General features: G+C 34.0%; 1 protein-coding gene across 2 annotated transcripts in view; it reads left to right on the top strand.

Annotated features, from left to right (window-relative positions):
• LOC127934750 (protein unc-13 homolog C-like) overlaps window positions 1-10,170 on the top strand; it is a 130,011-nt gene extending 119,841 nt beyond the window's left edge. For both annotated transcript variants that reach the window (XM_052532322.1, XM_052532323.1), the window contains 4 exons: window positions 81-228; window positions 4,473-4,565; window positions 4,992-5,151; window positions 8,710-10,170. In XM_052532322.1, coding sequence (XP_052388282.1) covers window positions 81-228; window positions 4,473-4,565; window positions 4,992-5,151; window positions 8,710-8,995 — 687 coding nt within the window. In that variant the 3' untranslated portion in view covers window positions 8,996-10,170. The remainder of the gene's footprint in view (window positions 1-80; window positions 229-4,472; window positions 4,566-4,991; window positions 5,152-8,709) is intronic.
• The last annotated feature ends 2,603 nt before the right edge of the window (window positions 10,171-12,773 follow it).

Raw genomic sequence — 12,773 nt, 5'->3', positions numbered from 1 at the left:
AACCCTGGTTGATGTATTATGTGAGTGATCTGTAGCCATGTTTGACTCTCAGTAACCAGCGCATTTGTTTCTCCGTTCAGCAATATTTCCATGCGGGTGGAAACGGTCTGAAGAAAACCTTCCTGGAGAAGAGCCCCGATCTCAAGTCCTTGAAATACGCCCTCAGCCTTTACACTCAACCCACAGATGCCTTGATCAAGAAATATATATGCACCCAAACCTCTCAAGGTAAGAGCATGTTTGTGCTCCTGGAGGAGCGATCGTACATCTCCCTGTCAGTAGAGAGAGAGAGAGACAGACGCTTTCTGTGCAGTGAGACAGTTTTGCTCGCTGGGTTTGTTAGTATGCAGTTTTAAAGTAGTACTTGCAGTATTCAAGTTTTCTGTATGCTTGAATGATCAGCTAGATTTATCAACACATATAGTGGCTCTGTTCCAAAACATACTTTAGTGTGCTGCCTACTTAGACAATACGTTAGCAACATTCTGATTTCTTCTAAGGCAGCAAGCAATCAATCAGAAGTCCATCCCAGAATGCATTGTGACCAACCTTTGTGAGAGTAATGTCAGTGTGGACCAACAACTGTTTGTTTACCAGCATTCTTCAAAATAACTTCTAAAGCTGAATATGTTTTTTTGTTTGTTTTAGTTGGTTTGTTTTTTTATTTCATTGTATTCATGCAACACTTTTATATTTTGTAAATAATTTATTGCTATAAAAATAGCTTCAGTTGCTGGCATGACATAAAAACTATACAACTACTATCAGAAGGCACCTCAAGATCATAAAAAATTCACTATTTTATGGATTATTTTTGTGCTGTGTATTTTTATGAATACGATAAAATAAAAAAAGGTACAAAATTGTCACTGGGACTGTACCCTTGTAAATTTAAGTAATATTTTTAAAGGACTATCATTTAACATTTAGGGGTAAATAAGGTAAAAAGATGTACCTTTTTGCTTTTGTACCTTAGAGTACCGAGCCAGTAACCGATTTTTTTTCTGAGACCCAAATAGTTGAAAATCAGTCACTTATTATGTTGCATATCAGTATGTCATTGTTTATTATTATTATTATTATTTTATATATAGTATTTATTAATATTTCGAATTAGCTTTTATTGTCATATTTTTGGGTTTTAATTTTAGTATTTTTTTTTATTTAGTCATTCAGATTATTTTTGAGTTTTTAGCTTTATTTTCTATTATAATTTTAATATTTAATATTATAATTTTATAATTAAGTTTTAGTCTTTTTAGTACTTCATCTTTTTTGGTCTCAGCTGGTTTTGTTTAAGTTTGTTATATTATATTTTATATAATATGTTATTTCAGTGTAATACAAGAAATGATGAAATACATTTTAGTTAACAACAACACTGTTTGGAAGGCAGTAGTTTATGTAGACAGTAAACAGTAATGCAGCTCACAAGGTTTTTTGAATAGAGCCACGATATCCCACAATGCAATTGACTTTCCATTTTGACCAGTGAACCAGATGTCTCTCTCTCTCTCTCTCTCTCTCTCTCTCTCTCTCTCTCTGTGTTTACTTCTCCCTACACTTGTTTATAATTCATCAAACTTAACGTCTGGAGTTATTCATCACTGCATATCTGGGGTTTTCTGTCAGAGCAGGTGATGGATATCTTGGATATCTGGGCTCTTGTGGTTTAGTTGGAGACTCTCGAGGGATTTTACACAGCAGATACGTCAGTCACACTTTTTTTGCGCTTTTATGAAAGGATCTTTAAACTGGGCTACAAACTGAATCTAAAAGCATTGTGTATATTTAAACACTGGTCGGTTAAAAATTTGGAATAATTGTGATTTTAAATGTTTTTGAAAAGTATCTTCTGCTCACCAAAGCTGATCAAAAAGTATGTTTTCAAGATTGATAATAATCAGAAATGTATCTTGGCAGCAAATCAAAATATAAGAATGATTTCTGAAGATCATGTGACACTGAAGACTGCAGTAATGATGCTGAAAATACAGCTTTGATCACAGAAATAAATTAAATATTAATATGGACTCACATAGAAAACAGTTATTTTATAGTGGGAAAATATTTCACATTATTACTGATTTTACTGCAGTTTTCACTAAATAAATGCAGCCTTAGAGAGCAAAAGAGTCTACTTTCAAATACAATTCAGAATAACTTCTAATAACTTCATTCAGATTCTAAATGATATCCGTCTGTGTGTGTGTGTGTGTGTGTGTGTCTGTGTCTGTGTGTCTGTGTTTGTTTGTGTGTGTGTGTGTGTGTGTGTGTGTGTGATTATTATTATTCACCTGTTATTTATAGACACCTTACCATACATTAGTAAACACCACAAGCTACAGTTGTAAATGCATTTGTGTGCATCTTCCTCGAAATGTTGTCCTGCATTTCAATGTGACGATGATGAGCAAACCCACTGAGAAATATAAAGCAGCTTATTTCATCTGGATTTAAATGATGTGTTCATCTCCAGAAATACCAGCACAAGTTAATAAGCACTTCAATAATTTGCCGTGACCTCTGACTCTGAAGAAATCGATTCTCTTCCTGTGACTGAAGGAAAACCTCAGATTTCTGACTGCAGTTTCCTCTCACTCTTTCTTTCTGGACTCACTTTTAAAGTCCCTCCAGAGACAGGTTTGTTTCTTTGTCTGTGAAAAGGCCTGTGAATATGTGTCCCGTGGGTCCAAAAGACGGACAGGAGCCTGTCACTAGAGTTCAGAGTCAACCTGAATGATTCTGGACAGGAGTTTTTCAGTCCGATCATCTACAGAGAGGAGAGAGTGTTCAGATTTTAGTGCACTTATCATACTTTTTTATTTTCTCCTTGAGGTCATTTATAATATAAGTTTTATAAAGCCGAATCACATTGTAAGATCCATAATTCAATTGAGAAAAGTTTTGAATCCTGAAAGTCTCAGAAGATCGATGAAATTATTAAGATCGATGAAATCGATTTGTCGTGATATGAAGCCTTTAAAAAGTCAGAATCATGCAAAAGTTCATGCAAAAAAAATTTGGTGATCACTGCATTTTTCAGAGTTTATATTTGTAGCATTATTGTAAAAAAAAAATAATAATAATATATATATATATATATATATATATATATATATATATATATATATATATATATATATATATATATATATATATTCTTGAATGTCTTATATGTAGTCTAATGTGATTTACTGGTGAACCTGTAAGATAATAGTTATATAATAGTATCATAGTTACATAATATATATATTTATTTACTATTACTATTACTATATATTTACTATTATTATTAATACTATTATTTTTATAATTTTGTGTTTGTATACTTGTAAAATTTATTATTATTTCTTTTTATTTTATTTTATTAGTTGGCATTTAATTTCCTTGCTCTTTTCCTTCTAAATTTTATTTACCATCTGTTGATTTACTATTATATTTGAATACATATTGTTAACTTCAATTGCAACAGCTTCAGTAGCGTTATCATAAAAATTATTTGCATTTCTGTATCTAAATGTGGCCTGGAATATAAATCCACAGCCTCTCCATGCATCTGCCACTGAAAGTCTTTATGAAAGCTGGCGTTTGTTACGAGGTCAGAGAGCAAATGAAGGCAGAGACGAGGTTAATCCAATGCTGATTGATTGTTGATGTCTGCTGTGGACGCCGTAGGTCATTCTCTAGTCGTTCATTTAAAACACACCGTTTACTCCTCCGTTATTCTCTCGTTCAGAGCCATCTGTCTGGGTCTACTCCAGTGAGGACAGAGTTTAATATTTCCAAAAGTATACAATCTAACAACCACGCAATCCATTAGACTAGACTTCTGGGATTGTAAATTCAGGAGGTTTGACAGTCTACAGCTAGTAAAGATGAATCCAGGGGATATGAATCTCTCTTTAAGGATATATAATATTGACTTTTCTGAAAGATAGCGATGCCTCATATTTCATTATAATTTTTTTAAAAAAAAACAACACTAAAGCATCTCCAGGTCTCTAAGTATCTCTCCAATAAAGTCACACTTTATTTTTATTGGCGTTAATTTCCAAATTTCAGGTGACTTTTAATTGCAAACAAACATGAGCTAAATGTCACAGTGCACCAGCTTTTATTTGATTTATATTTTGTAAATATTTTGTACTTATGTGCCTTATAACCAATATGTAGTTCAAGTTGGTTTATTGTGTTTGTATGTTCAGTATATATATATATATATATATATATATATATATATATATATATATATATATATATATATATATATATATATATATATATATAACGAAAAAAAAATTGCAGATTTTTGGGTGCATGTTTGTATGTTGGTTTATTTGTTTATATGCTGGTTTACTTCTACAACATGATAATTGTTAATGACTTGTTCTATGGTTTTATAACATGTCTGTCTTATGGCTCAGTGTGTACTTCCTGCTCTTATCTAAATGTCTCAAAACTGATTCCAGGTCAGTCCACGTCTGGATCCATCGGGGAGGTCTCCATCCAGGTGGACCTGATCTCACACCCCGGCACTGGAGAGCACAAAGTCAGCGTCAAAGGTAAAACACACACATTAACTCATGATTAAAATACTCTTAAGTCTAAACGACACAGATTAGCATGTTTCTCTTTGCAGCTGACACTGTATTCTTTTAATCAGTTCGTGTAACTTCACTGATGAAGCGTTTGCTGCTGCTGTAATTAGCAGAATGAAAGTTTCCTCTCGCTGTAATGGCTCTCATCTGGCTGCTTTATCAAGAGCTCAGGATCTCTTAATGAGCTCTGTCTCTACAGGAGACACGAAAACTGGACTGCAGAGAGACACCTGCACAATAAACCCAATTAATGACCACGAACACTGCTGATAACAGACTAGCTAACTAGCCCGTTGCATGAAAAGTCATTTACAAAAGTACATATCTAACCAATGCCTTCTAGGTGTGAAATAGGAGTCATATAATTGAACAATTGATCTTCCTCTGCAGTTGTGGGTGTGAACAATATCAACTGGCAGACGAATGCCATGTTTCGCCCCTTCGTGGAGATCAGTGCCATCGGCCCGCACCTGGCTGACAAGAAACGCAAGTTTAGCACCAAAACCAAGAATAACAACTGGTCTCCGAAATACAACGAAACATTCCAGTAGTGAGTATTCATTTCATATAGAAACTGAACCTGTCTGTAGTTTATATTCATAACAGCTAGTGTTTACAGAAAGGTATAAAAGGTATCATGTTTATGGAGATGGATGCATGTAATCCATGTTTTTTTCAGGTGAGGGGGCAATTTGGTGCAAAAGCACTGCTTATGTTTAGTAACATACACTAAATTTTAAAAGTTGGGGTCGGTGTGATTTCTTATGTTTTTGAACGTCTCTTCTGCTCATCAAAACTGCATTTATTTGATCAAAAATACAGTTAAATACAATAAAAATGTGAAATATTATTGCAATTTGAAATTACTGTTTTCTATATGACTATATTGTAAAATATAATTTATTTCTGTGATGCTCCGCTGTATTTACAGCATCATTCCTCCAGTCTTCAGAGTCACATGATCTTCAGAAATCACTCTGATATGATGATTTGCTGCTCAAGAAACATTTCTGATTATTATCAGTGTTGAAAGCAGTCATGCTGCGTAATGTTTTTGTGGAATCCGTGATGTATAGAAAGAAAAAAAACAGCATTTATTTGAAAACAAAAAGTTTTGATCAAATTAATGCATCCTAAAAGTATTTTTGAACAGCAGCGTATATATAAATCACAGTATTACTTTCTGATACCCTTGCCGAAATGATTTATATGAGTTGGATGTGAATCCCACAGGATTGCATATAACTGAAAATGACTAGTAAATGGATAAAGAGTCGTGATTAGATATTATTCCCTCTGTAACCCCGTTTCACTCAGTCACCGTGCCCTCATTTCAAAAGTTTTACAGAAAGAAATGAATCACACTTTTGAAAGATCAATGTAAAAATCAGTAGCCTTATAAAAGATGTACTTTATTTTATACGGAGCTCATGGACCGGCTGAACACTCACTTTATCTCTTATTACTGGACCTTTTGTTCGTGAAATAAATGAATGATGTCTGACTGTAAATAGAGCAATTGTCTCATCTACTTCCTGGCTTTTCACCTCTGGCCTTGACTGATCGCCTTTAAGCTGCACAAATGCACTTGAACAAAAGCAGAGAAACCAAGCGTCCACATGAAGATTTACTTCTGACAGTCTCATTTCAAGCTTGTAAAGGAAAAAATCACTAAGAAAGGCTTTCCAGTGCAGTTGCTCGACAAAAAGACCTGCATTTGGCTTTTCAATGACGTCTTTAAAATGTGTTGGAAGCCTGGCACTGAATTAACCTCTTTCTCAAACCCCACGTACTGTAAAATAGCACGAACTCAAAGCCCACCTTTTGGACCTGGACAAACATCTTTGTGCATGTTGTGCTCGCTGATATGACAGTCGCCTCAGACTGAAAGCTTGAATGCAGCATCATGCAAAGGTTAGTCGTGTCATTATAGAAATGCTGTATTCACAGTCAGACATTAATTTGAATATGAATTTGAACCACAAGCATAAGTGGTCAGTAATAGAGGGATAAAACGAGTGCTATTCAACATGAGTGCACCAGGTTTACATACAATAAAATAGAGTAGCTTTTGATGCTGATGTTACTGGAGTAAGTGGACGTCATTTAAACATAAAAGGTTAAAATGCTTGGACGTCTATCAGGCGAGACGTTCTGGAGAGTTGAAATGTAAATCTCATACAAATATGTGAATAATCTGAAGATATAAAATGTCACTAAATCATACTGGAGTATTTTATCTTCTGATGCATTTCTGGTATCATTACACAAATCAAGCTAAAGTTGAGTTTACCATCTTTACATGGGGAGGACAGGAGATTAAATATTGGATGCAACAAATAAGCAGTATATGGATAAAACTTCACATTTATTAACATTAAAAGTAACAATTTAAAAACTAACAATTTACAATAGGTTTAATCTGTTCACATTAGTTAACTATATTTGTTAACATTAACTAATAACAAACAATATTTAAATAGAAGCACTTTACAATAAGGTTTCAATATTTAATGTATTAACTAACTGTTAATTCACAGTGCATTAACTAATGTTAACAAGCACAACGTTTGATTTTAATAATGCATTAGTAAATGTTAAAATTAACATAAGCTAAAATTAATCAATGCTGTAGACGGATTGTTCATGCTTAGTACATGTTAACTAATGAACCTTATTGTAAAGTTTAATCAGTGTATATTTACTAATGCAATTTTAAGATCAAAATCTGAATATATTTTATATATATAGTTAATGCACTTCAAACATCATCAAACAATGAGCAATTTTATTTGTACTAACATTAACAAAGATTAATACATGTTATAAAATACACTGCTTATAGTTCATTCATTTTGTTAACTAATGGTAACAAATACGATTTCATTGTAAAGTGTTACCTAAAATCCATTTGTCATGTTTTCATACTAATGTACAGTAAAAAGCTACAAATGTTGATTTTAAACATATATTTGGAAATTTTTAATAAACATTAAGTTTAATAGATACTCTTCATTGTTTATATTAACTTATATGTAGTTTACTAAAGTAACGTAAGTGTAAAGTGTTACCAAATACCAATATATGTCTTAAGTGTACATTTTTCTAAATTGAGATTTATACACCATCTGAAAGCTGAATAAATCATCTTTCCATTGATGCATGGTTTATTAGGATCGGATACGATTTGCTGATATACAACTATTTGAAAATCTGCAATCTGAGGGTGTAAAAAATCTATATACTGAGAAAATCATCTTTAAAGTTGTTCGAATGAAGTTCTCAGCAATGAATATTACTAATCTAAAATTAAGTTTGGATATATTTACGGTAGGATATTTACAAAATATCTTCATGGAACATGCTTTTAACTTAATATCCGAATGATTTTTGGCATAAAAGAAAAACCTATAATTTTGACCCCTACAATGTTTATTTGGCAAAAAAAATTAAAGCTGCGGTAGGGAACTTTTGACGCTCTAGCGGTTAATAAACAGAACTGCTTGCGTCTTGCGGAAGAACATCATAGCCGGATCTACTTCTCTCTGTTTGTGTCTATGAAGAATCACAAAGGTACTGGGTTACTCCGCCGCGGTACCCCCGAAGCAATCTAAAATAGTCCGAATATAAACACTTATTATAGGTGCACCCTAGTGATTCAGGACAAGCTAAAAACACGGTTTGGAAAATGGATTCATGGTGTACTCGCTTATTATATACATTTTTCTACATTTTGAACACAAACAAAGTTACGGACAGCAGCTCTGATTGGTTGTTTCTTAACGGGAGCGCATGACTTTCTGCAAATGGCAATAGGACACTGGGAGGAGCCAGAGGAGCTTGATTTATTCACAGATTATCTGTCTCATATTCTACTGTCAGGACATAATGACAGGTTTAACAAATATGTAAAAAATATATTTTTACAAAAGTTACCTACTGCAGCTTTAAGAGGTCCAAGGGTCACATATGATGTGTCGTTTTGTTTGTTTTCACAAAACAAAGGATTAGTTGAACTATAATCGGGAACGTTTGTTTAATACTTCATCAAAAAGTCAAATTTGATGTGAATTAACTTAAGTGGTGTTATCTTGCCTTCTCCATCCAGCGTGCTGAGTAATGAACACGGCCCAGAAGCCTACGAGCTTCACATCTCCGTGAAGGACTACTGCTTCGCCCGAGAGGATCAGATCATCGGCATGACGGTCCTGCAGCTCAGAGAACTGGCCGAGAAGGGCAGCTTGAACGCCTGCTATCCGCTCGCCAGGAGCGTAAACATGGACGAAACCGGTCTGACCATCATGAGAATACTCTCGCAAAGGACCAACGACGAAGTGGCCAAAGAGTTCGTACGTCTCAAATCAGACACGCGGTCGTCCGAGGGAGTGTCGTAGAGCAGCGGAGCGGTTGTGTTTGTTTTCGTGCATGTGTGTAAAACATCTGTTGGAATGTTCATTTTAAACTACAAGTACGTACAAAAGTGTTTACCTACCGTATGCTCTCTATTAAATATTATATTCTGCGGAGTTATGTTCAAGAGACAGTTTTGTATGACGATTAGTCTTTTTGAACAGATCTCGTATTTGTTCAGATAAAGTGCCAAACCTGACGAGTAAGAAAACAAAACGAAACAAAAAAAAATAATAGACTAAATACAAATGCATATGATGATATTATTGGTGAAGTTTGCTCGATTCTTTTGTCCGGTGTATATCATCCTCTCTTTAAGTGTGTAGACGTTTTGTTTGTCTTAATTCGGTTCATTCGCACCGTTTTTGTTCGTTCGTTCGTTTTTTGTTTTTTTCGCAAGGCACTGGTGGTGCATGTCTCGTTTTCTTGGTGACGTCTCTCTCCCATGTGTTCATCAGCTCAGACCTGCTCCCCTCCAACGTTTTGTATTTGAGTCCACTTTAAAAAGAGACCATTTTTTTAAAATGGCGATGACTGCTACGAATCTCTTCATAAGTGTTTGTAATTTTATAGTCGTTGACAACAATGAAACCACCTTCGAGTGCTGCCAGTTCAGGCCGGAGGGGTGGGATCTTCTTTTCGTTTGTTTTTCGTAGGTTTAGTTGCTTTACGTTTCCTTTTTTTACCATAGGCTTTCAGCCTTTCTGAATTATCACTGTGAACATGGGCTCTGAAAGGCAAGCTTACATCACATTTGTTGACCGTTTGATATCATCTTTTCATTTTTTCAAACAACTCTGATTCTAAAAAAAAAGAAAAACTGCCAAAGTTATATGAAGATGTTCATGCACAACAAAAGCAATCCATGATCTGTGTGGAAATCAGTATTACATGTGCTGTACATTATGTTTTGCTGAATAATTTCAGATTGTCGGTGGGCCGGTTTTTAGTTTATTTCGGGATGATTTCTGTGAAGTGGTTTAATCTGGTATGAACACGGTAAATGTTGCTTTACAGAAGAGTCACATCGATCGCCGTCATCTCATTTATTTTGGTTTACAGAGGAAACCGTTTAACATTTGGTATTTATGCAACATTCCTATGTATTGCACTGATGGCAAATTGTATGTCATGTAAATATATTTAGTGAGAAATTGTACTGAAGGTCTCATTGCTTGCATTTTTAAGGAAAGCGACTTCAACTCTCTATCAGCATTTAACAATGGTTTATCATTGAACATTATGGGTTAACAGAGGAATTCATGAGGTTAAATTCATAAAACATGTCCAGTTATACCATTGGCTTCCAAAAATTAATCAAGAAAACCAACAACATCCATAAAATTTGTATAACATTATAACATTAGCATTTTGAATTCCACATTTCATTGTGTTGTGTCTTAGGGTTGAAGGAAATGTCCATTGATGTAATGCACTAGTAATTTCAATTGTAGAAAGTAATTTATAAATTGAATTATGAAAACTCACCAGCAACAAATATCAAAAACCAAAGTATATAATGAATTGTAAATGGCAGAAACTACATTCTGTATATTATAACCATCAAACGTTTACCTTTCCAAGATGGAGATGGTGATGTTGACTTTTAAAGTCCAGCTCCAGAGGTCTGAAGTTCTCAAGAGAGTGTAATAAATGGGTGTCAGTAACACAGTTTCACTTCATAAATAATACTTTCATTAATAATAAATGAAGCTGCCACCACCAAAACGGGCCATAGTTTTAAATTCATATTTGTGCCCTGTAAAACCCCACAGAAAATAGAAAAGGGTCTGGTTATTTTCTGCCATAACCCTAAAACACAATGCAGTGCATGATTCAAAACAGAGGTAAACACCTTTTAAAAAAACATGGAAATTCCTTAATATTATTACTGTACATTATGTCAAGTCTTTTCTTGTGTACATTGAGAGAAACCTCAGGGACAGACCTGCATGCTTCTGCGATACTGATTTTATAGAAGTCATCTCTCAGAGCTCACTGAATTAATGAGCCAGTATACCATATTTAATGCATTTTACACACAGCCATTTGACTGCAGCCTGGGACGCATCGGAGGCAGTTGCTATGGAAACGCTGTATCTCAGCCTCCTAGTGCTGTGGGTGATGCTCCTCATGTCTCTGACCATAAAAACTGACATCTTAAAAACCGTAATCACCAAACCAGCAATCAGCCAATATTTCAGTTCTCGTGGGTCTAAAGTGAAGCTCTGACCCGGTCATCAATCTCTCAGCGCCGGCTCAAAGGGAAAAGAGGCCTATATGTGAGGGATTTAAGAGTAATGTTGAAGGCGTTTGCTGTAACTTTTACAAATGCTGCTGAATACCAGCTCACTCTTTCTTTGTTTCTGCTGACTCTCGGTTGTCCCCTTTGGCCTCGACTGCATCTCTCAACCACACCAGATCAGATTTCAAGGATTTTGTGTCATTTATAATAGTCACGGAGCTCATACTGCCCATTCAGACATGTTTTATTAAATGTTAATTATTTTTTCTAATACATCCTCTTCATTCAGTCTCAGTAGGATAGAAAACCTGTTTCAGCCACAGAATAATCAGTACTACAACTACAGATTTATTCTGAAAATTCTTGCTTATAATTTTGCATCAGACAAAAAGATTCAGAAGAGACTCAAACAATGTCTCAAACTCTCACTGATTTGCCAAGACACTAAAGTCTGCAATCCAAACATCACAGAATGAGCTCGAAACATATTTCAGCAAATTCTCAAAAGATTTTTACGAGAAATATCTAAAATTGTTACTAAAATAAAAGTGGAGTCCTGAGCTGTGCTCATATTGACAGAAAGAAAGAAAGAAAGAAAGAAAGAAAGAAAGAAAGAAAGAAAGAAAGAAAGAAAGAAAGAAAGAAAAGTAGCCTACAACTGGGCTTTATTCGTTTATTTCTTATTTTTATTCAAATATGTTCACATATGCTATAAAGACAAACAAAAATCGTCAAATTTGACACATTAATGTATTTTCTGGATTGAAACATATGGTAGGCAAAATATATTTTTAATGATTTCAGAAAAAAAACTTGACAAAAAATATATTAGTACAAAATATTTTGACACATACTGTCAAAAAAATAAATAAATAAATAAATAAATAAATAAATATATATATATATATATATATATATATATATATATATATATATATATATATATATATATATATATATATATATATATATATATATATATATGGCAATTTTTTGTACAGTTAAACTATGTTTGAAAACATATTTTTGCCTTATGAGGAGAGAAAAATGGTCTTAAAAACAAAGGTTCTTTATTGCACTCATTTTTTCTATTGCACAAAAGGTTCTTTAAATTCTAAAATTTTCTTCACACTTAGGAAAATAAAAATTCTTTAAAGGACTGTTCACTGAAAGGTGCTTCAAGGAACCCAAAATCCTGGTTCTGTGGCATCGCTGAAATAAACAAATCTTTAAGAGTGTGGGCTGAACAAGACTTATAGATCCCAAATGAAACCAAATAAATATAGCACACTTAAAATTCCTCTATGGAGAATTCACAGAATTGTATATTTATATGGCAGGGTCAATTTAGTAACTCTTCACAATGTACAAAGACAAATCCTACACCCCTTTCTGTCAGAGACAGCACATGCTGTGATTCATGAATCTGTTTAGAGCCGAGGACACAGACGAGCAGGTGGAGATTGATTTTGCATATGCCCTTCAACTGTCTGCTTACGGCATATTATGAAAAATCT

The sequence above is a fragment of the Carassius gibelio genome, chromosome A18, assembly GCF_023724105.1.
Source record: "Carassius gibelio isolate Cgi1373 ecotype wild population from Czech Republic chromosome A18, carGib1.2-hapl.c, whole genome shotgun sequence".
Taxonomy (NCBI): Eukaryota; Metazoa; Chordata; class Actinopteri; order Cypriniformes; family Cyprinidae; genus Carassius; species Carassius gibelio.
Note: the sequence above shows the minus strand (reverse complement) of the source record. Positions and strands in the feature narration are given on the sequence as shown.